The sequence below is a fragment of the Vombatus ursinus genome, unplaced genomic scaffold (genome assembly GCF_900497805.2).
Source record: "Vombatus ursinus unplaced genomic scaffold, bare-nosed wombat genome assembly UNPS02014877.1, whole genome shotgun sequence".
Lineage (NCBI taxonomy): Eukaryota > Metazoa > Chordata > Mammalia > Diprotodontia > Vombatidae > Vombatus > Vombatus ursinus.
The window spans coordinates 1,985,713-2,012,182 of record NW_020954655.1 but is presented as its reverse complement, the minus strand read 5'-3'; the positions used below and the strand labels follow the sequence as shown (position 1 = coordinate 2,012,182).

Genomic DNA, 26,470 nt, shown 5'->3' with positions numbered 1-26,470 from the left:
CATGGTATGCAGGACTGAATAGAAAGAAAAGAGATGTGGTGCAGGAAGGCCAGTTAAGAGAGTCTTGAAATAGGGATCAGGGCTTGGATTGGTGGTGGCAGGGGAAATGATGACTGTGAGAAACATTGTAAAAGAAGAAACACATAGGATATGGGGATCAATGGGGAAATAGTCAAAGATCATTAGAAGACTGTGAGGGTCGTGGTGGTGGTGGTGGTGTTCGGTTGTTTTCAGTTTTGTCTGACTCTTTGTGACCCCATTTGGGGTTTACTTGGCAGAGATACTGGAGTGGTTTGCCATTTCCTTATCCAGTTCATTATACAGACAATGAAACTGAGGACACAGGGTTAAATGACTTGCCCAGGGTCACACAGCTAGTAAATGTCTGAGACCAGATCTGAACTCAGAAAGATGTGAGGTTGTATGATTGAGCAAAGGAAAGAGAACGTTGAGAGAATCAGAAAGGTCAAGAGAAGGATCTGGCTTTGTGGAGAAGGTTTAACTTTAGATAGGTTGAGTTTGGGATGGTAACAAAACATCAAGATGGAGGTCCCTAGCAAGTAGTAGGAAATGAAGGACTAGAATCTAAAAGAGGATATAGAAAATAGAGAGTGAGCAAAGGTTTGTCAGCAGGGAATATCATGGCCAGATCTGTTCCTGGAAAATTGATCAGCATAGTGTTTGCGTAGGATAGTTTGGAGAAGGGGAAAAGTGGAGACAGAGAGATTACTTACAAATCTAGTGTAAATTAGTCCAGATGAAATGGTGAAATAGGCTGAATTAAGGTATTGGCAGTATGAATGGAGAGGAGGGGACAACCCTGAAAGGTAGTAGGGTGAGAGAATCAACAGTATTTGGCAAGAGGGATGGCTAAACAGTGAATCAGTAGGTATTTATTAAGAGTCTACTATGGCCCAGACACTATAATGGGCTCTGGGAATACAAAGAGAAAAATGGAAAATCCTTGCTCTCAAGGAAATTACTTTTTATCAGGTTAAGAAGAAGGTAATCCATTAAAATGTTTCAGTGCCACCTAGATGGTCAGAAGAAGTGAAAGGGATTTACCCATCACCACCAGTATCTCTTTCCATGTTGTCATTGAAATACTATCCAGAATCTCTATTATCCAGAGCCCTTTAGTTATGCTCATATCTTCGTCTTTATCATGATTGTATACTGTATGGATTGTGCCCCTCCGTCTGACTTCGTAATTGCCATCTAAAACTGTCTTGGCTGAAACTTATGCATCCTGGATTCTAGTGCTGCAGAAACCCATTAAACTCTAAACAGATTTTATTTGCTGAACAAATGTTAATGCCATTCTACGTTAATGGATAATGCAACAGAAAGCACCTAAGTATTACAGCACTGGAACCTTTAAGGATGAAATATTGTAGAACTTGGAAGGCTGTCTGTTGCAAACATATGTCAGCCATAAGGGCTTCAAGACCTGATCTCCCATCTTCTCAGAACTCAGATATAATTTCTCCCTTGGTTAAGTGAATTTTGCAATAACACACAGATTTATTAGGTCCCATGATTAAAATACACAGAGTAGGAATATAAAATCATTATGCTTTAGAACATACTGTTAGATCCAAATGACTCTAAGGCAATCACGTCAGCAAAAAGGAGAGAGAAGGAAGAAAGGGGAAGTCAAGCAAAGGGTCGATAACTTCAGTTATCAAATACTCATGTTCATGTGCCCAGAGGTACCCATCTGGCTCTTAGATATCATGAAAGAGGAAGCATAAGCCCAAACATCACAATTACCACAATTATTCTATTAATGAGCAGTGACTCATTGACAAAATGCAGTCTCCTTTGATTGATTTATAGTTACATAGTGGGTCCAGAAAAAAAAATGAGTGGAAACTATGAACTGAAATCTTTTTCTTTTTAAAGAGTATCTGTATGATCTAGTCCTAACCCCATAAAAATAACCCCATAACTTATAGAGTAATAGTCTCAGTGACAGAAATGCAAGAATATACAGCGTGATATTCACTATAAGTTTCATAGCACTGGTCACATATACAGAATAAATAACAGGAAAAACAAGGCACTAGCTGGGTGTGGTCACATATACCTGTAGTCCCTGCTACTAGGGAGGCTGTGGCTGGTGGACTGCTTAAAGTCAGGTGTTCTGAGCTACAGAAGGACTAAAGTTGATAATGTGTCCACACTAAGACTGGCACTATTATGGTCAGCCCATGGGAACAGAATGCCACCCACATGCCCTAAGGTAAACTGGTGCAGGTCAGAAAAATGAAGTAGATTAAAGCTTCTCCGCTGATGAGTATTGGGATCAGGCTGTGAATGACAACTGCATTGCCAGTCTGCATGAAATAGTTAGAAGAAAGGAAGGAAGGAGGGAAGGAAGGAAGGAAGGAAGGAAAGTACCAAATTAAAGCTAAGTAAAATTCTCAATCTCATTAAAAGGAAATCTGGCAAAGAAAACACTTTCTAGAATGTCCAACAGAAAGTAAGCCCTTGAAGGATAGGAGTATAGTATTTTTGTCTTTGTACTTTGTCTACTGGCTAGTATGGTGCCTTGCATATGCCCTTAATAAAGGTTTGTTGAATTGAGTAGATTATATCAGGTTGAATTTATTTGATAATCTTAATACTTCAGAACACAAGCTTAGGTGAGAGTGTCACAGTTACATAACATGCAATTTCTTGGGTCAGTTGTCACTTTCATCTAGATGGTGGCACTTTCTCTGTCCAGACACATCACCCATACCATCACCAAGAAAGGAGGAGAAGGTACAAGAAAGTCTAGCTTACTATCATTACTACCCTGGCTTCTGGCTGCTCCTGGTCTTCTATAGCATATTGCCATCTGAAGTGTTGTAGAAAAAAAAACTGTGCCAACCAGTGTTTTATAGATATAGATAGACATCTATATCTATTTATATACAATGTATATATGTATAATGTATATAGTATATATTTATAATGTGTATATATGTATAATAACTGTGTTATTATTACACAATCACATTATCACTTGACAAAATTTTAATTTAGGAGGCTCTTGCAAATCTGTTCTTTCATTCTATCCAAGACTTTCTTCTTTTCTATACTCAATCCTTCCCACAGACCCTATGGCAATGTTGGAAGCACCGGCATAGCTATGGTGGTACCCAGGTATGGCACTATATGTGAGACTGGGAAAGTTGAAGTTCAGTACTGTGGACAGTGACTGAGGAGCATGAAAATGCAATGTTTTGGAACAGTATGACTTTAAAATCCTGTGTTGTATTTGCTTTGTTTTAAGTAAATAAGGTGCTTTGGGTGTATGTATTACTGAATTCCTTAGTAAAACTGTGAACACTTTTTGAAACATGGAAGAAAAAAGATGAAATGACCATTTCCCACCACACCATCAGGTTTTACAGGAAAAAAAGAAGTGGGGGGAGAACAAGAAGGAAGTCTACTTAATTTTTTTTTGATTCCAAGGTAAGGTAAGAATTAATCTCTCATGGCATTTTATGTATCATGCACAAACACCATGATGCACCAAAGGAAGGCTATTTGCCCTGTTAACAATATCTATGAATATTCTGGTCCCCAAAAATGTACATACACTGAAAGGAGAGAGAGAGAGAGAGACAGAGACAGAGACAGACAGAATGAGAGAGAGAAACTCAAGTTAGGATGCTGCCTTAGGGCACCTAATGGGTACTCAATAAATATTTATTGATGAATTAGTTGGTTGAATTTAATCTGAAACAAACATTTGAATGGAAAAGATGGAATAATTTAACACACATTTCAATACCAGAAAAGGCAGGGAGGGGAGGACCTGCCTGCTTCTGACAAATGTTTTCTAAGTTAAACTGCCAGGAAGAAAAATCACAAGACACTCAACAGATCAATCTTAAATAAAGTATTTGGCCTCTTTGAAAGACATATGATTATTTGACAATATCTGCAAGAAAGAAACCTGCCTTTGGGAATAGCATGATTACTAATGTAGAATTCTAAACCAAATAACTATATTACTATGATTCAATAACAATTCTAGAAAAAGTGTGTACAATGTCCAAAAGATAGAAACATATTAAAATGAAGTTGTTTTTTTTTCTCCTGCTGGGATTTGCCATACCATCTGGTCTAATTTGTCTTGGTGTTTTGCCCAGTAAAATATAAGCTTTCTGAGAAATGCAAATTATTAGGTTACTACTCTGAAAAAGAAAATATGAGTGAAGAATATGGGTAGTAGATGACACTCTGATTGTAAGTTTGTCTACTTAAGGAAACACTCAATATGGAAACATATCCTAACCTAGACCAATCTGAGTATGAAACTGTTTCACACAGTGAACATAAAATAAAGGTGACTGTGATAAAGAGTTCTGAAATACAAATAGTAATGAGGATAATAATGATATGCAAAACAATATGAAAATAATTTATCAGACACTGAACACTACCTTTTCACTGGAGTGATACCAATTCTAATTAAGTTTAGGAGAAAAAATAGCAAGCCAACTCCTGCCTCACTTCAAAGGTACAGGCCATTAAAGGATGATTTTAAATATTGATGTGAAAAATGGAAGCATCCAAATGTGAACAACAGTATATATTTTCATTTATAGTTCTATCCTATCTTCTTGCTGATCAATTTAGTAAAGGTCATCCTTGTTTTTGCCAAGAGACCATGGCATCCTGAAGCTCAACTGGTTTCCTTCCAGAAGTTTTATAACAGAAAACGTTATCTAGATAACTAAAATGATTGCTATAGATAATAGTAAAAATATATTTTTTAAATTAAGGGGTTAAGGATAGGGACTATGGAAGACATCATGGGTCTGGTAGTTCCTACTTAGTTCCCATTTAGATTATATGCCCAACAATGTGATATATGGGATTTTAAAAAGTTCCTACCCGTAATATTTCTTCAACACAGCTGTTATCGCCTGATCCACTGTCCTGAAAGCAAAGGAAAATATAACTGTAAGCCAGACACACCAAATGTTCTTAAGAAGGGCAGTCAGACAGAGACAGAGTGAATATTAAAGACAGGCCCCAGATGAACAGAAATGAAATGAATTTTCAACTTACAGAATTATAATATTAGGGGTATACAAATCTCTCCCTCGCATGATCTCTGAAACTTAGGAAATTGGGGAATTTGTATTATACCTTTGGAGTCCCTTCCATTGCCGCACCTTCTGCCTTGAGCCTCTACCTAATTACTCTTCTGGTTGTCAGGCTCTTTTGGCTCTTATTATAGCCTTTGTTTTTATTGTCACAGCTGAATAGGCCAAAAGCCACTTAGAATTGGCTTAGCACTGGTCTCCTAATTCTCTTCATGCCCTAGCATGCACTTTCTGACCGTGTAGCTTTTTAGGTATGGCTTAGGTTCTAACTCAGTTTTCAAGGAGTAAGCACTCATTGTCTCTGGGCAACATCTGCAGACTACAGCTGCCACATGTGAAAACAATAAAATATAAATAACAAAACCATAAGCTCTTACAACTAACCCCCTAATTTTACAGGAGATGAAACTGAGACACACTGAGGTAAGATATGGGTAGTAAATGGAATTAACCTTGTACCTTTTAGTTTACAAAGAAATTTGCCTAAAAATAGCCCTATGAGGTAGGCATAAGAAGTATTAGCATCTCTGTTTTACATATGAGGAAAATGACCTGATCAAGGTCCCCCAGTTTGTAAACTGCAGAGCTCAGGCTCAAACTCATGTCTTTTGAGTGCAATCCAGTGTTATTTCTATCACATCACACCTCCTCAACTGCAACTTCAACAGTATTAAATCAGTACAATATAAGCCTAATTGATTCTCTAAGATGTATTTTCTTTTAAAATGGCATTTTAAATCAACTTTCTAGAGAGCTAAATACTATATTGTATTGGGATATGCATGGGACTTAGATGTTAGTTGACCTGGGTTTAATTCCTCACTTACCAGTTGTTTTATCTTTTGCAGCTCACTTAATCTTTCTGAATCTTAAGATTTTTTTTTTAATCAAAAGTATCTTTGTTTTTACATCACCTTTATTTCCAGATAGGTTTCCTCATAGCTCCCCTATACTGTGAGACATTCCTTTTAATAAGCATCATAAAAGAAAGAGAAAAGAATAGAGATTGAAACTAACCGATACATTAACCAAGTCTAATGGGCATAGTCAATGTTCCACATCCACAGTCCTCTACCTCTGGATAGGAGGGAGGGAAGTGCATTTTCTCATCTCTTCTTTGGAACCAAGCTTGGTCACTATTTTATACAATGTTCAGTGTAGTTGTTCTTTCTAGTTACATTATTGTTGTCATAGACATACTATTTTCCTGGTTTTGTTTACTTCTTTCTATGTCAATCAGTTCATATTTCTTCCCATGCTTCTCTGAAATTTTCATTCATATTCATTTTTAAAAGCAATACCCCATTGTTTAGCTATTCCCCAATCAATAGGTAACTACTATTTCCAAATCTCTGCTATTACAAAAAGTGTTACTATGAAATTTTGGGGTTATATGGGATCTTTCTTTCTGTTATTAATCTCTTTAGGGTATATGTCTTGCAGTGGGATCTCTGTATTGAAGGGTAGATTTAGTCATCTTTCTTTCCCAAATTACTTTCCTGAATGGTTGGGCCAACTTACAGTTCCACCAACAGTGTATTAATGTGACTGTCTTTTTGAAGTCCTTCTAACATTGACTATTTTCCTCTTTTGTCGTTTTTGCCAATTTGTTAGGTGTGAGGTGAAAGTTCAGGGTTGTTTAGATATGCATTCCCATAGGGAGGCAGCATGGTACTGAGGAAAGAATGTTCCTTGGTGAACTATAAAACACCTGGGTTATAATTCTGGCTCTACTACCTGTGTGACTTTTGACAAATCAATTTACATCACTTTCTTCATCTACAGAATGTTACGATGGAGTAGATCTTTCATATTTGCATTAGTTCCCTTCATATCTTGGATATAAGACTTCTCAGAGATATTTGATATAATGACTTATAAAAATCAGTCTACTTTTTCCATTCTTGTAGTTGTATTGACTTTGTTCATGTAAAAGTTTTTCAACTTAATGTAATCACAATCATACCTTTATCTTGGTCTGAGTTTCTTCATTTATAAATTGGGGATAATAAAACTTAAATGACTTCCCATACAAGTCATGATGCTGTGAGAATCAAATGAGATACTCAGATACTCAAATGGACCTATAATTTTTTCATTATGGAAGTTCTCTCCAGTGATTTAGATTGTGACTCCTTTGTGTTATATAGCCTGCTCATACTCACCATGCACCTCTCAATTTTCTTGCTTGTTGACTGACTGTGTGATATGTAGAAAAACATCTTGAAGCTTAAAACATTATATAATGGTCAGCTCTCATTTTTACATATCCAACTTCACCTCAAAGTACATACAATACTCATAGTCACAGTAAAGCCCCAAAAGCTTACGTGAAAGTTCACTACTCAGAATAATTCTCAAAGTTTGTTAACCCTTCTCTCCATCTTAAAAACCCTTTCTCCTTTTGCTTCCATGATACTACTTTCCTATGCTTTTTCACCTATCTCTCTCATCAATCACTGGTTTCTTAATTTTCTTTTACCCTTTGAAAATGAATATAACTAAAGGATCTACCCTTGTTTCCTTCTCTTTTCTATTTTCCTTCCTTTGAAAATCCCATTCGTTCTTTTGGCTTCACCTATCACCTCTGTAGGAATGACTCTCAAATCTTTATCTTTCATTATCTCCCTAATGTCTCCCAGCTCTTTTTGGATATCTCCACTTATGTCCAAAAGTGAATTCCTCATCTTTTCTCCAAAATCCATCTCTTCCCATAAAGTCTGTGTTTCTATTTATGACATCATCTTCCTTCCAGTCACTTGGGCTCCTAAATTAGGAGTCAGTCCCTCTTCCATACTTGCCACATCCAATCATTTTCAATATCTGGGAATTCTAATTCCACCACATCTCTCAATCCATCTTCTTCCTTCCCACTCTTGTTGCAATAAATGAACACAGTATAATATTATCATACTATTGAGAAATTATGAAGACTACAGAAAAACATGGAGAGATTTGCATAAACTGATACAAAGTGAAGTAAGCAGAGGCAGGAAAACAACATATATAATGATTACAACAATACTATTGTAAAGAACAAAAACTGAAACTGAACATTGTGTAATTATAATGACCAACCTTGTTCATGAGGAATACATCTCCTCTTCTTTGTAGCAGTGTGAGACTGAGTATGAAACATTGCATATATTATCAGAATTGGTTAATTTTTTTTGGGCTAGGCAATGGGGTTAAGTGACTTGCTGAGGGTCACACAGCTAGTAAGTGTTATGTGTCTGAGGCTGGATTTGAACTCAGGTCCTCCTGAATCCAGGGCTGGTGCTCTATCCACTGCGCCACCTAGCTGCCCCAGAATTGGTTAGTTTTGCTGAACTGCTTCCCCCCCCCATTTTGTTTTTTTTTGTTATAAGAGATGGCTCACTGGGTTGGGATGGATGGAGGAATATTTGAAAGTGAAAGTAATATAAAAACAAAAAATTAATAAATTTTAAAGACTCACCACAATCTGTCTTTCAATCTATCCTTTCAACCATATCTTTTATTACTCCTCTTCATGCAGGTTATAATGTAGTCAAAATAGAACTTTCTTCTGTCCCTCATTCCTGTCTTGTCTTCTCCCATTTCCATGTTTTTGTTCATGTTATCTCCTATCCATGGAATGTATTCCCTTCATTTTCTGTTGAGGTCCTTTATTTTCTTGAAGGCCAACTCAGTTGAGTGCCTCCTCCTCCATGAAGCTCATCCTAGCTGAAAGTGATAGCTTTCCCTCCTTCAATTACTCAAAGAATTTTACTTGAATTTTTTCTTTACACTTATCACATTCTCCCTCCTATCATGCCTACATGTATGTATTCACATTATATCTTTCTAAGTAGATTGTAAACTCCTTGGAGACTGTATCAATTATTCACTTTTCTCTCCTCAGTATGTACTTCAGTGCCTTATGCATACTAGGTGTTAGTGAATATTTGCTGAATTGAAATGAATTCTACACTTTTTTTTTTTACAGGTAAGTTGACCAACATAGAGGTGAAATGTTTCCTACAACTTTTTGTAACTTGCTGAGCATTAAAATTCAGAAGGAAAGCATAATTGATTTCAGTTGTGGAGCAGTGCTATTCTTCCTTGGAAAACACAGTTCTCAGAAATTACACTACCCTGGTGATGTCCTTTCTATGGAAACCACAAGAATTTAAAAAGGAGAGAAGTACTTCAGCCTTAATTCCTTTTGTTATGTGCTGAAGTGATTTCAAGGGGGAAACTGTGCTGGTTACCTCATGTGCTGGTTTGTGTTCTGCATGCAACACTTGGAAACACTTATTTATAGCTCTTGAAGTGCTAATGGATGGATGTTTGTTCGACGTCCAGTGCTTAGCAGTAGTACTGTGAGAGCATAATTTTTGAGTTTCAGTGAAGTTCTGGACTACTAGCCACACTATTAAGGGTATGTGCAAACCTCAGTCCTCTATTTATGTGGTCCAGAGCATCCCAGAATATGACTTTTAATTCATTTCAATTCAGCATACTCTTACTAAGTGCCTACTATGTGTAAGGTAACAAGAACAAAAAATAAAAAATGAGACAGACTTTGACTTCAAAAAGCTTACAATCTAAGGGTGGGGGGTAGGGAATGACATGCATACAGATAACTATGATACAAAAACAATCATAAATCCAAGCAATGTGCTGTTTGGAATTTAAGAGATCAGTTTTAGTTGGGATTGTGGGGAAAGGAATGGAGTAAGAAGTGGCTGAGTTGGGCCTTTAAATCATGTCAATAAGCATTTATTAAGCACCTACTATATGCCAGGCACTGTGCTAAGCATTGGGGATATAAAAAAAGGCAAAAATAGCCCATCCTCAAGGACCTTAGAATCTACTAGGGGACTCAACATGCAAACTATGTACAACAAATACTGGATAAATTGGAAACAAATTCAGAGGAAAGGAACTAGCATACTAAGGAAGACTTCTTACAGAAGGTGAAAATTGATTTGAGGCTTACAAGAAGCCAGGAGATCAGGAGAGAGAGAATTCCAGATGTGGGAGTGGGGACACCATTGAAAATACAAAGAGTAAGGAAATAGTTTTTTTTTTTTTTAAGGAACAGCAAGGTTAGTAGAATAAGCAGAGACAAGTAAAGTATAAAAAGACTGGAAAGGTTGAAAGGGACCAGGTTTTGAAAGACTTTAAAAGCCAAACAGAGAATTTTATATTTGATCCTGGAGGTAACAGAGAACCATCGAGTTTATTGAATAAACGATGACATGGTCAGAAGGTATATGGGTCAGGAGAGAAGTTAGGGTTGGATAAATACATCTGAGAATCATTTATATAGAGATGATAATTCAATACATAGGAGCTGATGTGATCACCAAGCAAAATAGTATAAGGGGAGAAGAGGGCCCAGAAAAGAGCTTTAGGGGCCACCCACAGGTAGTAAGTATGACTTGAATGTAACTCCAACAAAGAACTCTTCTTGGGGAAGAGTTGTACAATTATTCTTGAGTGTTATATCAGCAGCAGCGTTGAGGAGACAATCACTTTTGTATTATAGTAAACAATGGGCTACAGTGGACTTGCCTTTTGCTACTGTACATGCCAGTGCACACTCTTCTGCCACTGCTATTGGGGCCTATCTGGAGCTACCCAGTAGCTCATTTCTCTACTGGCTCCCTCCTCTCAATCTCTACTGCCAATGTGATCCACATCTGTGTCTGCTGCCTCCTCAATCTGCTACCAAGGTAGTCCATGTCTGTGCTTGCTGCCCCATGTCAGTACCACTGGGCTCATATCTGTGCTCATTGTCTCTGAGGGTTTGCAACTCTGGTTGCTGTCTTCTCTGCCAGAGTCAACTGCTACTCTTTATGCAGTATCAAGACAGTTTCTTCTGTTCTGGTACAGATAATAATTGCAGGACTAAATGTTATTGAGCTGCTAATGTTGAGGCCTAACTGCCTGCCAAACAGAAGGTTGCTGTAGAACTGTGCTGCCCCTCCCCTCCTCTGTTCAGTGGGAGTACTATAGATGCTACTTCTGCTGGGACCTGACCAGAGGAGGGTATCCGATGCTGGGTGAAGAACCCATTGAAAGAAAAGAGGGACTTCAGCAGATAAAGATGAGGAAGGAATCTATTCTAGGCATAAAAGAATGGAATGAATAGACACAGAAATGGGAGAAGGCTGGACAAGTGCTGGGGAAGGGGAACAGATAACATTGACTTGAGTTTTCCTCATCATTTTTACTTCCTTTCTAACCTAATTTAAAATCTTAATATCTGAAGGAGGCACACTAATGTCCTACTAACATTTGACTTGATGTCTCAAGATGAAATGGAGGGGTATCTGAAGGTTCTTACAGACTGTACCACTGAAAAAAAACCCCAAAAGAACTGTATATTTCTTAACAGAGAACATTCCTGGATAAGTGATCATCAGGTTGGTCACTGAGTGAAGACTTTTTATGTCATAGCAATGCATGTAGAGGGTAGAGAAGTGGTCTATGAGTCAGGAAGTCCTAGGTTCAAGCCCCACCTCTGCCAGACACTATTTCTATGATTCTGGACAGGTCAATTAATTCTTTAGTGCCCTAGGCAATTCTCTATAAATCATAGCAAAGGTGCTGACCTGTATTAGTTGAGGGAGTTTCTTTATCGGGGAGTTTCCTATACCATTGAAATCATAAATTCAAGTCCCTATCCTCTACCTATTAAAGCACCAAGGGATTGTTATCTGCATTAATGGAAGGCATCCTCACAATGAATCTCTGAAGTATTGAAATAAAGCTTCACTTCCTCCTCTCCTTACTTCATTACCATACACAATAATTTCTGAATATAGAAATTTAAACATTCAGTCCTAACAGATGTATACTTATTCTAGTAGGCTAGGCTAGATGACTCCTAAGGTCATTTACAATTCCTGAATTCTGTGATTATTTTATCATTTATGTGGGAAGATGACACAGAGACCCATTCACAAATAGCAGCATAATAAAAGTCCAATTGGTTCTGTAATTTGCCCTTTGTTCTAAAATGACATTATTTTATCAGCTTTCATGAATATGAATCTGATGTAAGCCCAAGTTTTTAAAATTATCTTTTCCCAAAAAACATTTTTAATAGCATGTCGCAGTAAAAATCTGGGGTAGAACAGAACATAGGATCTGCTGTCAGATGGTCTGAGTTAGGATACTGGCTCTGCTACTTAAAATCTGTGTTCCCTAAGGCAAGCCACTTCACATTTCTAGCCTTCAGTTTCTTCATCTGTAAAATGAAAGAACTGGACTAAATGATCTCCAAGTTCCCTTATAGTAATTTTTTATTAGTGGAAACCTGGGTTGAGATATAGTACCAACAAAGAAACCACTTACATAATATTTAGGATTAAGATCCAAGTGTATACTATCAAAATATATTCACATGCCTAGCCAACATTTGTTTTATAAACATATAAACATATCCGTTTATGTACCTGAGGCATTTCCCTGCCATTACTTTTTCTGAGTAGAGTCTAGAAACTTTAAAGTAAAGTCTATCACATTATAGGCCACTTAGTAAGTTATGACAGAAAAAAGAACATTAGCTCTGTAGAAATCACCCCATTCTAGTTTCCTCATTAAAGTTTATTCATCATAGAAGGCAAGGTGCTACCAATGGTGCTAACAATTCATAGACACAATGGAACTGCCTGGCCCTGAGAAAGCATGTCAAGATCAAAAGTTATAAATAGTTTAATTCAAACTCAAAGTTCCTTATACACACCCCTGCTTTTGTTTGTCTCTCCAAATTTTGCTTTAGTTTTAGTGCCTGGCACCAAATTAAGTTCCCATCTCTCAGGCCAGGAATCCTCTGAAATCTTCAAATGCCTCATAGACCCAAGCAAAGTTAACTAGGTATTTCTGTGGAAATATAATACAAATATAATATTTGAAAAATAACATAATACAAAGCCACATTAGGACCCTCTGCTACTTTATAGGCCAACCTTCAGTAACACCACTGTAGAAGGGGATTGTAGACAGATGATATATTCCCATAAGGCTTAGGGCTAGCAAAAAGCCTGAAGGAAATTCACTGAACTACATTTTCCATAAGACTATTAATGGACTTCAGTTAGGAATCCTTGCAGAATCCCTAAATGACTGGGGAGTCTTATAATAGAGACAGTAGTTCAGAGTTGGCACACAGACAAGAGAGATGAGGAAATATGGCAGCTGTGTACAGACTGTGCTTGTCCTAACTCAGGCAGCAGAGACAGTAGCAACAAGAGACCTTAACACACCCTAGCATATAACTGTTGAACCAACAGAAGTAAACAGCAATCTCTACTGGGCTCTTTAGTTACCAGCCTATTAAATCAACACTTGCAAGTCTTTCGTGGTGAGTTTCTCTAGCAGTGTTCTAAGAATGGAGAGGGCTCCTGTTGTTTAAAAGATTGAGGAGTCAGTTGGGAACCAAAGTGAGCTCTCCCAAGAGATGTAGAAGACTAAGCCATCATTTGGGACTGTTGAATACTTCATTCAATTCTTTGTTATTACCTTGATATTATTTCAGTAAATGCCTTTTGATTTTAAGTATTTGTCATTTGGATTGATCTGGTAAAAGGAGATGCCTTAAGAGAAGCTCAGAAGTATGCTTTTTGATGGAAAGTTACCCCAACAGTGCTAGGTGCAGTGGATAGAGTGCCAGGCCTAGAGTCAGGAAGATTCATCTTCTTGAGTTCAAATCCTATCTCAGACACTTACTAGCTATGAGAACCTGGGCAAGTCACTTAACCTTATTTGCCTCAGTCATCTGTAAAATGAGCTGGAGAAGGAAATGGCAAACCACTCCAGTATCTTTCACAAGAAAACCCCAGTCATGAAGAGTCAAACATGACTGAAAAAATGACTGAACAACAATAATACCCCAACAGCACCAGGAAGCCAGGGTTCTGGTACTGTTGGGGTTCTGGTAAAAATTCTCAGGAGAGAATTTTTATTAAGCTTGGTCCAGGTTATATCATTAAACTGGCACTTCATAATTCACATACTTCACAAGCTTAACAGTACAGTGTGATAATTTATTCTGGTTTGAGGATCTAAATTCCAGTAAATAAACTTTTCAAGCAACTACATGAGGGCAGCATCCATCCCTCAAAGCATAGAGTCATTAAGGGGTAATGGATTTGGTGTCAAATGGCCTGTGTTTGGATCCTAGCTTTGCTACTTACTGTGTGACCTTAGGCAAGTCACTTAATCTTTTTAGAACCCTCAGTTCCCTTATCTACAAAATGATGGACTTGAGTTAAGTTATCTCTCGAGGAGCTTTAAATCCTATGATTCTTTGACAATGAGTGGTCCAACCTCCTATACTATTCTCCTGTCCTTAACCTGCTCCTATTCCCAATTTACCCACTGAGTGACAAGCTGCTTAAGCTAATCAGAAATTACCCACTGAAAAAAAAAGATGGACTGTTTTCTAAAATAACTCGTTGATTTAATCAAAGAAAATGTGAACAAATTCTCATTGTGGATTTGCCTAGGAGACAGTGATGCACTAAAAAGCTTCTTTAAATTAAACTTTGGGGTTTGACTCCATAAAGCCAAGTTCCTTCTTGAATGTCACAGTTTAATTACACTTGATGTGATTTATATAAATGGCAAGTTCCCTTTGTGATTTCCTCCTACCCACACCCATTTGTTTTCCATTGTTCCAATTCAGCAAGGGAGTGAGGCTACAGTAGCAATGTGCCCTGCACTGCTTCTGATATTTGGGGGTTGGGGAAAGATTTCGTTTTGGGGTGAGGTCCACGGTGCTTTTCCAGAAAGGAAAACATTTGTAGGATCTGGATGGAGACCAAGCCATGTCCTTTCAGGATCTTGCCTGTCATCCCCTCCTCCCTTTCCTCTCCTATTCTGAAAAGATTCCAGGACTCAGCCAGGTTCAGAGTGTTCTGAAAGGCAGGCTCAGGAAGTCCTGGTCTGAAATTACATGTGCACAGCTAGGGTACAGCAGAATGGTCTTCAGATCTTGAATAAGCTCCCATTGCCTTGGAGGTAGAAGGTAGGGGAGAGAGGAAAAACCCCTAAAGAGTAGAGAGATGGATGTAGACCTTCAGAAGTTAGGAGGAGATAGAATTCATCTTTTCCTAAATCCAAGCTCTGCATAGCATGGATTTAGGATGGGACTGGAAAGATTATCCATCTTCCTGGATTCTTCTTCATGTTACTGTTCTATTGTAGTCAAATCCTGTCCTTATATTTGCATGATCAGCTGCCTGTAGGTCCATAATTTCAGTGTTTTCTAAAATGATTCAAAACTTACATATGATGTACATCTAGGGGGAAAAGCGTTAGGGCTCATATTTTTCCACTACAAAATTTTACTTTCTTTGGTATGGAATAAGATCTGCAGAATGTAAAATTTACTTACACTGCTATGTTTTGTGTGTGTGTTTTTTTTCTTTTTGTAGTTGTTATTTCATGCCAAGTTACTGAGTGGTATTTATATTGACTTTGATGAACCCAACTCATTTGCCTATCATTACTTTCTGAAATCTGTCATAACAGTCTCACCTCATGGAAACTCCAAAGAACCTTCAATTAAAAACTAGCTACTCCAGCTCATTGTGCTCCTCAGAAGCACTGCCCATCACCACCCTCTCTCGCAGAGCTGCCCTCCCAAAACCCTGCCAAATAAATACACCCCAGCTCACATTCTGCCAGAAAAAAATAGAAGAATCTGAGCTCTGGGTAACTGTAGCTGAAGAAATAGCCAGGAGCAGCACATCGCAGAAAGCACAAGGTGCTAATTACCATGCCAAGCACAGAGCCCTAGAAGACGCCGGGCTCAAGAAGTACAGACTCCAGCGAATCCTTGGGAAATGGAATGTCATTCTACCAAAGCTGAAGAGACACACATTTTATTTACTACAGAACCTTAACTCTTTACTTGATCAGTCATTTTCAAGGCTGAACTTCATAATAAAATAAAATAATAATGTTACTGAGTGGCACAAGACTTTTGTTTGTTTGCAGGCACTAAAAAGAGCTCTTGAGGCATTTTCTTTTCAATTATTTTCACCACTAAACCTCAAAACCTCCATGAGGAAGGTAAGGAACAACCATTATTATCCTCATTTTATAAGGAAACAAGGTACAAACAAATTGAGTTTCCCCAGGTCCTGGAGGCCGTGAGGAAGGATTAGCATGAATGTTTTGTGTCTCGGTTCATTGCTCCAAAACAATGATCATATTCGTATTTTTTCAGACCACAAGCACCTTAACCCCACTCCTCTACCCCATGTCACCCTTTCCCATTGTCTCCTTCTGCCAACCTTGGCAAGATAAGCACGCTGTTCAAAAGGGGGAGACTGTTCAAAAGGGGTAGATGTGTAATCACAAGCTCTCATCCCCAGGTTCCAACTTGACTGTATGTAGGCTGTCTCCCCTCTGATCCATTGTGCTGACCACTAGCAGGCTAGCCTTACTTAAGTAAACTTGCTTAAGTTTAAACATCACTTTCAGCATGTCACTCCCCTAGTAAAAAAATTTCCAATGGCTCCTTAATTTCTACCACATTGAACTGAAATTTTTCTGCTTGGCCCCACCCTACATACCCAGACTTATTTCTCAGTACTCTCCAACATATTTCCTTCACTCTAATTAGGTCAGTTTTTTCACTAGCCTAAAGACCTATCAATCTAATTTCAAACTTCATGCCTTTTTTCACTTTAACTCCCCTTGTTTTCTTGACAAAGCTAATGGAGTGCCATTTGCCATTTTTTTCTCCAGTTAATTTTACAGATGAGGAAACACTAGCAAACAGGGTTAAGTGACTTGTCCAGGGTCACTCAGCTAGGAAGTATATGAGGCCAGTTTTGAACTCAGAAAGATGAATCTTCCTGACTCCAGATCTAGTACTCTATCCACTTGCCACCTTGCTGCACAAACAAACAAAAAACCAAAATAATCTGTCTCTGCCCTCATGGATTTTCTATTCTACTAGGAAATATAGCACGTACTTAAGTATAAAAAGACAAAGTATATACAAAGCAATTTCAAGAGGTAGAAAGTATTAATAACTAGGGTGTGGGGGTAATCAGGAAATGCCCTGAGAAGATGACACGAGTTTTGAAGGAAAAATAGGAATTCTGTAAGGTGAAGGTATATTACGGATATGGAGGACCATTTGTGCAAAGATCTGGGGGCAAAAGATGGAATGTCTAGCAAGTCAGTTTGACTGGAATAGTGAATATGTGAAGAGGAGTACAATGAAATAATATTGTTAAGACAGATGGGAGCCAGATTGTGGAGGGCATTAAATGCAAGGCTGAGAATTTTGTACTCCATACTAAATGACAGTCATTCCCACTGTATAACTGGACAAAACGTACATTCTGATCAACCTGTTTTTGTATTTGAAATACATTGGCTAAGTCAGTAAAGAATAATAATGCTTAAGATACTCAGGCCTAACTGAAATGCTGCATAACATACAAAAACTCACTGCAGCATCTAAAATAGCACTTTATCTTCCAGAAATATATCCTTTTCATAAAACTATTTTTTATTGTTTGCCTAAACAGGAAAACCTGTTAGTTATTCTGTTGATTCTATTAGTTTCTATTAAAAGGTTCAAAGGATGACGAAGTTCATCATTTCTACTGAATGCTATTTCATAGTGATTGTCATTGTTATTCAGTTGTTTTTCAGTCATGTCTGACTCTTTGTGACCCCATTTGGGGTTTTCTTGGCAAAGATACTGGAATGGTTTGATGTTTCTTTTTCCAGTTCATTTTACAGATGAAGAAACAGAAGTAAACAGGGTTAAGTGACTTGCCTAGGGTCACGCAGTTAGTAAGTGTCCGAGGGCAGATTTGAACTCAGGAGGATGAGTCGTCCTGACTCCAAGACTGGCACTTTATCCACTGTGCCACCCAGTTGCTCCTTCATAGTGATTAACAGTTCCTACAATGTGAAAAACACTGTACTTGACAACTGTAGATTTGGAGAGAGGTACAAAATGCATCTTGGCTTTCAAGGATATTATAAGGCAGTTGGAGAGAAAACACTTCTCAGTAAGGTGTAACAAGAGTGTGCAAAGTTCCAAGAATAACAATCAAAATCAGAATCTTAATTGTTGACATTCTGGGGGCAGCTAAGTGGCACGGTGGATAGAGCTCTGGCTTTGGAGTTAGGAGGACCTGAGTTAAGGTCTTCACAGCCTTATGATGTTGACCAAAATGTTAAGACCAAGAAATACAAATTAAGGCTCCTACATTTTTACTCAATTAAGAATTAAAAACATTGATGTGATCAATATTTGAATCAATTAGGAAGTTATGTAGAAAACTGGCAACAAAATATCATTTAAATATTTGGAATAATTACTAGACACAATAATATCCATTTCTTAAATCTATCTCATAAGTTTACTTTTGGAAGTATTGTTGCACATTCCATCCATATCATGATTTTTATCTGAAAAACTCTTGACAGCACTTTGGGTTTTGATTTGTAATTAGCATATTCATCTTAAAGGGTCAAGTCACTTCAAGACGATTGTCTTCAAGATGAGAAATCAACCACAGATTATGTTTAGGCATTGTGGTCCAGGGCCTCTATTCTGTGCAATAGGTTATCCTCTCAGACACCTTCTTTTTAATTTTCAAGTGTGAAAACTGGGGAGTGGGAAAGGTATAGGTGTGGGTTGTTTAGGGGAGTAGGCCTGTGCTTACTACGGAATGAAGAAACCACTGCTTGACAACAAACATTTTGATGGAATCAGCATAGGGACTGATCATCTAATTAGCTACCAAATCTTTTATTCTGTCTATAAACCCAGGGGCTATTGCTGCAAGCTTGCTTCTAGTGATTAATGAATAAAGATGAAGCACAGAATCATCTCGCTCAGACCCAAGCCCCACCCCCAAAAGCATCTGTTACTTTAAGAGTGACAAGGCGGATTCTAGCACACTGAAACAAGAGCTGTAACCTTCCTACGATGTGCTCCCCCAAAATATACAAAATTTTCCCTTGTACCCTCCTTAGAAAAAAGGATGGTGTTACAAAGTCCTGCTGAATCTGTGTAATAGGAGACTATATCCCTTAGATCCTAATGAAAACAAAATATTTCTTAGTGCTATCATGACCGCCATCAAGGTAATAAAAATCACTTCTCATTGCTAATCTCTCCAGTCCTCCTTATAAATGTTGTTTCTCTCCAGGTTACTGATAGACTATGAATGCAGATTAATGATGGATTTCTGAACAAGAGCTCTTCTCCAAAGGCATCCTATTTAGAAATGCCATCCTATTTAGCATATGCCTACTCAAAATATCTTGTATTCCAAATAGAATGTCATAGAAAATAGTGAGCATTCTAAACACACACACACACACACACACACACACACTCTATGGCAATGAAATTTCACTTTTATTCATTTAAAGAAAAAGCAGTTCCTCCAACAATGCTTTTGAAATTAAAAGCTAGGGGAAAGGTAAGAGCGTCTCTGAGTAGGAGGGATAGAAAAATGTATATGTTAACAGTAATCTACAAATCCATAAGTTTTAAGAGACAAAAGCCACTATAAATTGGTGTATGGACTCATAGCACCTAAAAATGCTAATTCCATTTAAGCACTCCCTTCAGAGGACCTAAAATTTTAGACCTGGAATTGGTCATAGGAATGTTGAGGCTAGGCAGAAGGAAGGAATCCTAGCATGGTAGAAGTTGGCCACTCAGTGTGAGGCTGATGAGACTAGCTGAGTAGAGATTATGAAAGGTGAGGAAAAGGGGTGAGGGGTAGGGAAAAAGGAGGGTAGTGTTGACAAAAAAAAGAAGAGGAAAGGCTGTGAAAGGAAAATTCTATTCACAATTTTGCTTGGTAAACTGAAATTTAAACTTTGCTCCTGGCGGGAAGGAAATTCAAGACATAATCTGGATTCAAGGAAGTTAAATGCCTATACCTTTTGGGTAAAGATTTCTACCAATGGTTATTTGATGACTTCCTATGGAAAAGGGTCATCAGGGACCTGATCTAATAGCAAATGGCTTTATGACCTTGAGGAAGTGACATAATCTTTTTGTGCCTCACTTACTTCATGTCTCAAATGATAATAATAATACCTCACAGAATTGTTGTGCAGAAAGAGGACAACATAAATGCCAGCTGATATTAAGAAAGCCACTTAGGTATTTAGCATAATATTCTTATTGGTACTATCTGAGAAGCTAAGAATATAAGTTGAGTAATAAGGCTGAAAAGATTATAAATATCTGAGTATAAAAATACTATGAGAAACTCAATAAACAAGAACAACAAGCTTCTGAAAACAAAGGGACAGGATCTCCCCTAATTTATCTAACAGACATATGTCTGGAAGTAGGTGTACAAGGGAGCCTTTGGAAACTTGGTGTTCTTGAAGCTACTTCATCAAAAACAGGTCATGCCAGATTAACCTCATTTACTTTTTTTTTTAAACAAGGCTGCTATATTAGTAGATTAGACAAATGCTGCAGGCACAACTTTCCTAGACTTCAGAAAAGAATTTTACAAGTCCATCATGCTGTCTTTCTGGACAAGATAAAGAGATATGGATAATATGAAAAGAGCAGGTTTATTTAGAACTGGTTGAATAATAAAATAATAAGATCAGAAGAGTAATCATTAATGGATGCATGCCAATGGAGCTACCTAGTATAATCACCCCTACTGCCTCCACCTCTCCAGATCTGTCCTTGGACTTGTCTTATTTAATTTTTTTAACCAATGAGTTGGATAAGAGCATGCTTATTATTACAAGGAAGAAAGCTAGAAGAGATAGCTAACACAGTGAAGGTCAGATCCAAGAGGATTAATCTCAATGGGATAGAATGGTGGGCCAAATCAAAGAAGATGAAATTTAATAAAGTCCTACACCTGGGTTTGAAAACTAACTTCACAAGATGAAATGGGGGAGGCTTGGCTAGTTCATGTGAAAATTTATCTAGGGGTTTTAGTACAATACAGGTTCAATATGAATCACCAATATAATATAATGAAAAAGGCAAAGGGACCCTAATGCAACCATAGGCTGCCTTAAGAGAAGCCTGGAATTTAGAATGAAGGTGGTGATAACCTCATTGAACATTGTCTTGGTTAGGCTAAATCTGAAGTAACATGTTCTGTTCTGGGCATCATATTTTAGGAAGAACATTAATAATAAGGGGAACATCAAGAGTAGAATGCCCCAGATGGTGAAGGACCTTGAAATCATGCCATAAAAGGGTCAAGTGAAGGAATTTGAGGAGCTTAGTCTAGAGAAGATTTAGGGATGATATAAATGTTTCCAAATGTCTGAAGGGTTTTCACACAGAAGTATTAGAATTGTTCTCCTTGGCTCTACAGGGCTGAACTAGGGACTAAATGGAAGTTGCAGAAAGGCAGATTTAGGTTCTAGGTAAGAGAATCCTAATAATTAGGGCTATCCAAATTGGAATGAGATCCCATAGGAAACAGTGGTTTGCCCTTTCCTGAATGATTTTTGAGTATAATGACCATTTGGCAGAGATGCTGTATGGGAGATAGATTGGTATATTTTGGACTAGATAGCCTCCAAGTTCCCTTCCAACTCTGTGACTTTCAGGAAGAGAAACAAATACGCTGGCAACAGAAAATACAATTGAAATATTTGGAAAGAAACTAATGGAGGAGAAATCAAAGAGGGAAATTTTTAGGTAGGATATAAAAAAGTCTAGTAATGCAGCAATTTAAAAGGTTGACTCTTAACTTGTTATTTGTCTATAACATCCTCTTTTTCTAGGTATTTTTATTCATGGTGAGTAATGTTCCTGGAAAAAAAAATTAGCTATCATTTGGGGGAAGAAAATTTGATTATCTTTCCCTTCCTTTTGAATTAATGAAAGTCTGAGGCCAAAACCCAAATCATCTATGTTGGAGGAGAAACAGATAATATAATTTAAGAAACAAATATTTTTAAAGAAAAGTGTTCACTTGTGGTACCATACCATCAGGCAGACAATCAGTATTCAATCAGTTATACTTGAAGACAATTATTGTACGAGGTCAAAGTGGTATCAGTGCTGCTGCTGCTGCTGCTAGTGATATTAGATTATATAGATCTTAGCCGAGGAATCTGTTTAAAATAGGTATGAGAGAAATTGCATTTTAATGTTACTTCATTTACATCATTGCACATTAAAGGTACTTCATTTTTTGCCATATTTTCACAAATATCACCCTGTTTGATCATTTCAACCACCTAGCCAATAAAACCAGAGGCAGACATCACTACCTTCATTTTAGAGATGAAGGAACTTAGGAACCAAAGTGTTAAATCATTTGCCTAAAGTCACACAGTAGGTTGGTGGTAGAGCCTAAACTAGAACCCAGGTCTTCTGACTCCAATTCAATACTCATTCCATTACATCTCATGGTTCCCCCAGGCCAAGTTCAGTGATGTGCCTGTGCTACTTAAGGAACCATGAAAATGAGCAAGTGTTAAGAGCTTAAAAGATATTGAGCAACAGACCTAAAGGAAATTGGATACACTTGATTTTGGCTTAATATTACACTTTTGTTAGATTTGCCGAGAGATCTGTGTCTGTAGGGGAAATATGAGGGGATATGCTATAAATAAATGTTTGCAATTCTCTAGCTGGGAACCAGCTGGAGCAGAGAGGTGTGACTGCAATGGAGGAGAGGATGGCTTTAGTAAATATCAGTGAGGAACTTATAGACACTTCAGTGGACTGATAAGGATTTTTCAGACTTAGAGATTTTTTTCCTTAAAAAAATCTAACTACAAGGCCATATTAAAGCATTTCAATATTTTTTTAAATTGTGAACTCTGTCAACTGCAATATACTAAATTTCACCAGTGTGGCTACAGGGTTGGATTTAGAAATTATTAGTAGGATATAGGGAGGCAAAAATGCTACTTATCCATTCTCTTTTCTCTGATTAATTAATTTAATTTAGTGATGGAAGAAAATTTAGAAGATCTCTAGTCCAATCTTCTCATTTTATATATGAGGAAATTCAGGTATGGAAAGCTTAAATAACTTTTAAATGACTTGGCCAAGATCATATAGGTATTAAGAGATAATAGTAAGGATTCAAATTCAAGTCCTTTTGGCTCTAAACTCAGTATTTTCATTGGCACAGGGAACTCTGAATGAGGAGATTTCCTCTATTAATGCAACCTGCTCTGTAATTTATAATTTTAGAGATTATCCTGGGGTACATACTGAAAGTGAATCACAAGGCCGTTATGTGTCAAAGGTGAGACTTCAGCCCAGGCTTTTCTGACGTAGAGGCCAGCTCTCCATACACTAAGCCATACTGTCTCTCATGAGAGAGCTAACTTTTGAAAAAGCTGGATGATCTTATACCTCTCATTAGAGTATTTAAAAAGAACCTCAGACCCCTTTTCAGAATGATGTTTTGTAAAAGAATAAAAACAAAATCCACAAAATTTCAAGTGAAACTAATTATATTGAAAAAATTATTAAAATACAAGGACCTGAAACCATAGACCTGAGATTAAGAATCCCTGGTCCAGTCCAACATATTCTTGAACAAAAATTCCCACTTCGACATTTCTGACAAGTGGCCACCTACCTTTCGCTTAAAATCTCTACAAAAGGGGGAGTCCCCTAAACCAGAGGCAACCCATTCCAGTTTGGAAGAGCTCTAATTTTTGGGAAGGTTGTCTTTATATTAAGCCTAATTCTCCCTTCCGGTCTTGACTATTGACACCAGGCAGAATAAACCTTATCCACCTTCCTTATGATAGCCCTTCAGATATTTGATTGTCATCAAGGGACACTAATATTAGCTTATCCATAAAGCTGCTTGGAAAGGACCTGAAACAACATGGGGAGAGATGTCCTTGGAATACCAATAAGAGCTGTGTCTGTGAGAACCACTGATGTCATGTGAAGAGCCTCCAAGCAATTGGATGTTCCTTGACTCCACGCATGCATATGTGGGTGTCCATGAAAGAAAGGAGAGAAAGATACTAAGATAAAAGAGATACTTCAATCTTTCTTTATTGTTCATGAACTTCCCTGTGAGAGGAGAGAATTTTTTTAAAAAAGTACCATTGGATGGTATTGACTTGATGATAGAAGATCTAACTGTATACCTCCCCTACTGTACACACACACGTGCACACACACACACACACAACACACTAGACATGGTTTGACCTGGAAAAAGGTTATAGTAAGCATGAAACAAATATATTATTTTATGTTGCATAAGTGTCAAGGAATTCAATTATCTACCTACCAATTCATAGATTCATTCATTTTATGGAATCAAAGAGGTGGAGGGGAGCTATATCTTTCATCTTTTAACATAAGAAACTATATTAGAAGCTGGCCTCCATTCTGTCTAAGATGAAGAGTCACATTTTCCTTTGTCTTAGTTCCTGCAAGCCCTCCCCACTTGTCTTTGCTTCTAGGCTGATAAAAAAGACATGTTTATTTCTGGAAATACAGATTAGCCTGCCTTCAAGGGCAATGCTAATAGAAGTCTGCCATTGTTGCTGGAGTGTATATAAGCCTTCAAGCCTTAAGAAGGGAAAGTGCCTTCTTAAAAGATTTTCCCTGTAGCCACATGTGTATCTGTGTTTTCTGTGTTCCTTTAATAAACTTCTGGCTTGCCATGAGCAAGAGTGGTCTTTTCTTTTTTTTTAAATAACCATACCAATTCATTCAACATATATTTCTTTCTTGGTTTCTTTTTTAAAAAATTAATAAAAATCTATTTTTCTCTTTTCTACTTCATCATCCACAATTTAAAAAGAAAGGAAAAAAAAGAAAAAGAGAACCCTTTTAACAAACATACGTAATCAAGCAAAACAGATTCCTGCATTGGCTATATCTAAAAAAGTGTGTTTTAATCTGCACCCTGAGGCAATCACTTTTCTGTTGGCAGGTGGATAGCAAGCTTCATCACCAGTCCTCTGGAATCATATAGTTGCATAATATGTGTTTATTAAGCAGTATGGAGAGTGAGTTTCCACATCTGGAATTTCCTACATTGATGAAATCACAAGTATGTAATCAAGGAAAAAAAATGAGCTCAGCTCCATGCTAGGCACTAGAATGACCTAAGATAACTTTTCTAGGGGAAGTTGAAAGAGAGAAATAGAAATAGTTTGAACTTTCCTCAAAGATGTAAATGAATGATACTTCCTTATATTAAAAATATTTACAAGGAAAGGCCTTCCAGGGATGGAGATGCATCTATGGAGTAGGGCCTTCTACCAATGATATGAAGGCATCTCAATGGTATCCATTTACCCAACTACAATTTTCCCCAACACCTTGTGGATGGCACGCCATAAATAAAGAAATATGCTTGAAGTGCTGCTATTTGCTTGGATCACATAGGAGTGACACAGCCTTCCCAAGGCTTTCACCATTCTAGCACGATCTATTCCCTAGAATTTGTCCATATGGGTAGCCATTTTTGCTATGTCTAATGCTGCCAGCTGTGAAGAGGTAATTGGCTGATAACATTCAATAACAGGACTACCTTACTATATAGAACCAAGCAAATTCTTTGCATATTGAATCCTTATTTCCCATAGACTTTTATTATAAAATTAGGGCTTTGTTCTTTTGGAAAAAAATGGCTGTAGGCTGTTATAATATCACACTTAAGAATGCAGCAAGACTATTTAAAGGAAAAATGATCATTTTATGATAAAATATGAATAGGAATACTCAAATCAGGTTAAAAAAGGATGAATACAAATTAGTTGAAGTGATTTTCTATCTGGCTCATAGCTTAAAGGCCTAAGGGAAAAATAACAATAGCATAACTGAAAAATACACACTGTACTACAAAGTCATCCAGTTCCCATTAAACTTTTCTTGCCTTATACAAAAGGATAACATGCAAACCCCTTAGTTATTCAGATACTAAGCGACCTTTTTAGGAAGACGCTAATCTGGCCTGAAGTAACAGTGTATTGAACATAGTAGGTACTTTTTTATTGGATTAATAAATGCATTGACTATAGAAGCAATTACAAATTTACTTAAAATGTAAAAAAAAAAACAAAACAAAAAAACAAACTGAGGCTAAATCTGTCTAGGATGTTGGAATGATTCCTGCTTTGAGAGACAGGTTGGACTCATAAACACTAAAATATCCTTGAACTCTAAGATTTTAGAAGGTTAGCCTTCTTGATATACCTAAGCATTCCCTTCATTTGTAAATGTAATGGTAAATGTATATATCATATTTTAATATAATACAAACATACCTGTGTTATTTGTTTATATGACAAACATTTAAAAGATATAGTGAAAGAATATTATAAAAGTATCAAATTTAAACTACGAAAAATAGCAACTGCTACTCTAATATCCAATAATTTAAATGGATTAATTG

General features: G+C 37.2%; 1 protein-coding gene across 1 annotated transcript in view; it reads right to left on the bottom strand.

Moving 5' to 3' along the window:
- The window catches only part of AFF3 (AF4/FMR2 family member 3), a 666,987-nt gene that overhangs the window by 326,897 nt on the left and 313,620 nt on the right, over window positions 1–26,470 (bottom strand). Inside the window, exon 4 of the mRNA XM_027842571.1 lies at window positions 4,897–4,941. Within this exon, the coding sequence (XP_027698372.1) occupies window positions 4,897–4,941 (45 nt within the window). The remainder of the gene's footprint in view (window positions 1–4,896; window positions 4,942–26,470) is intronic.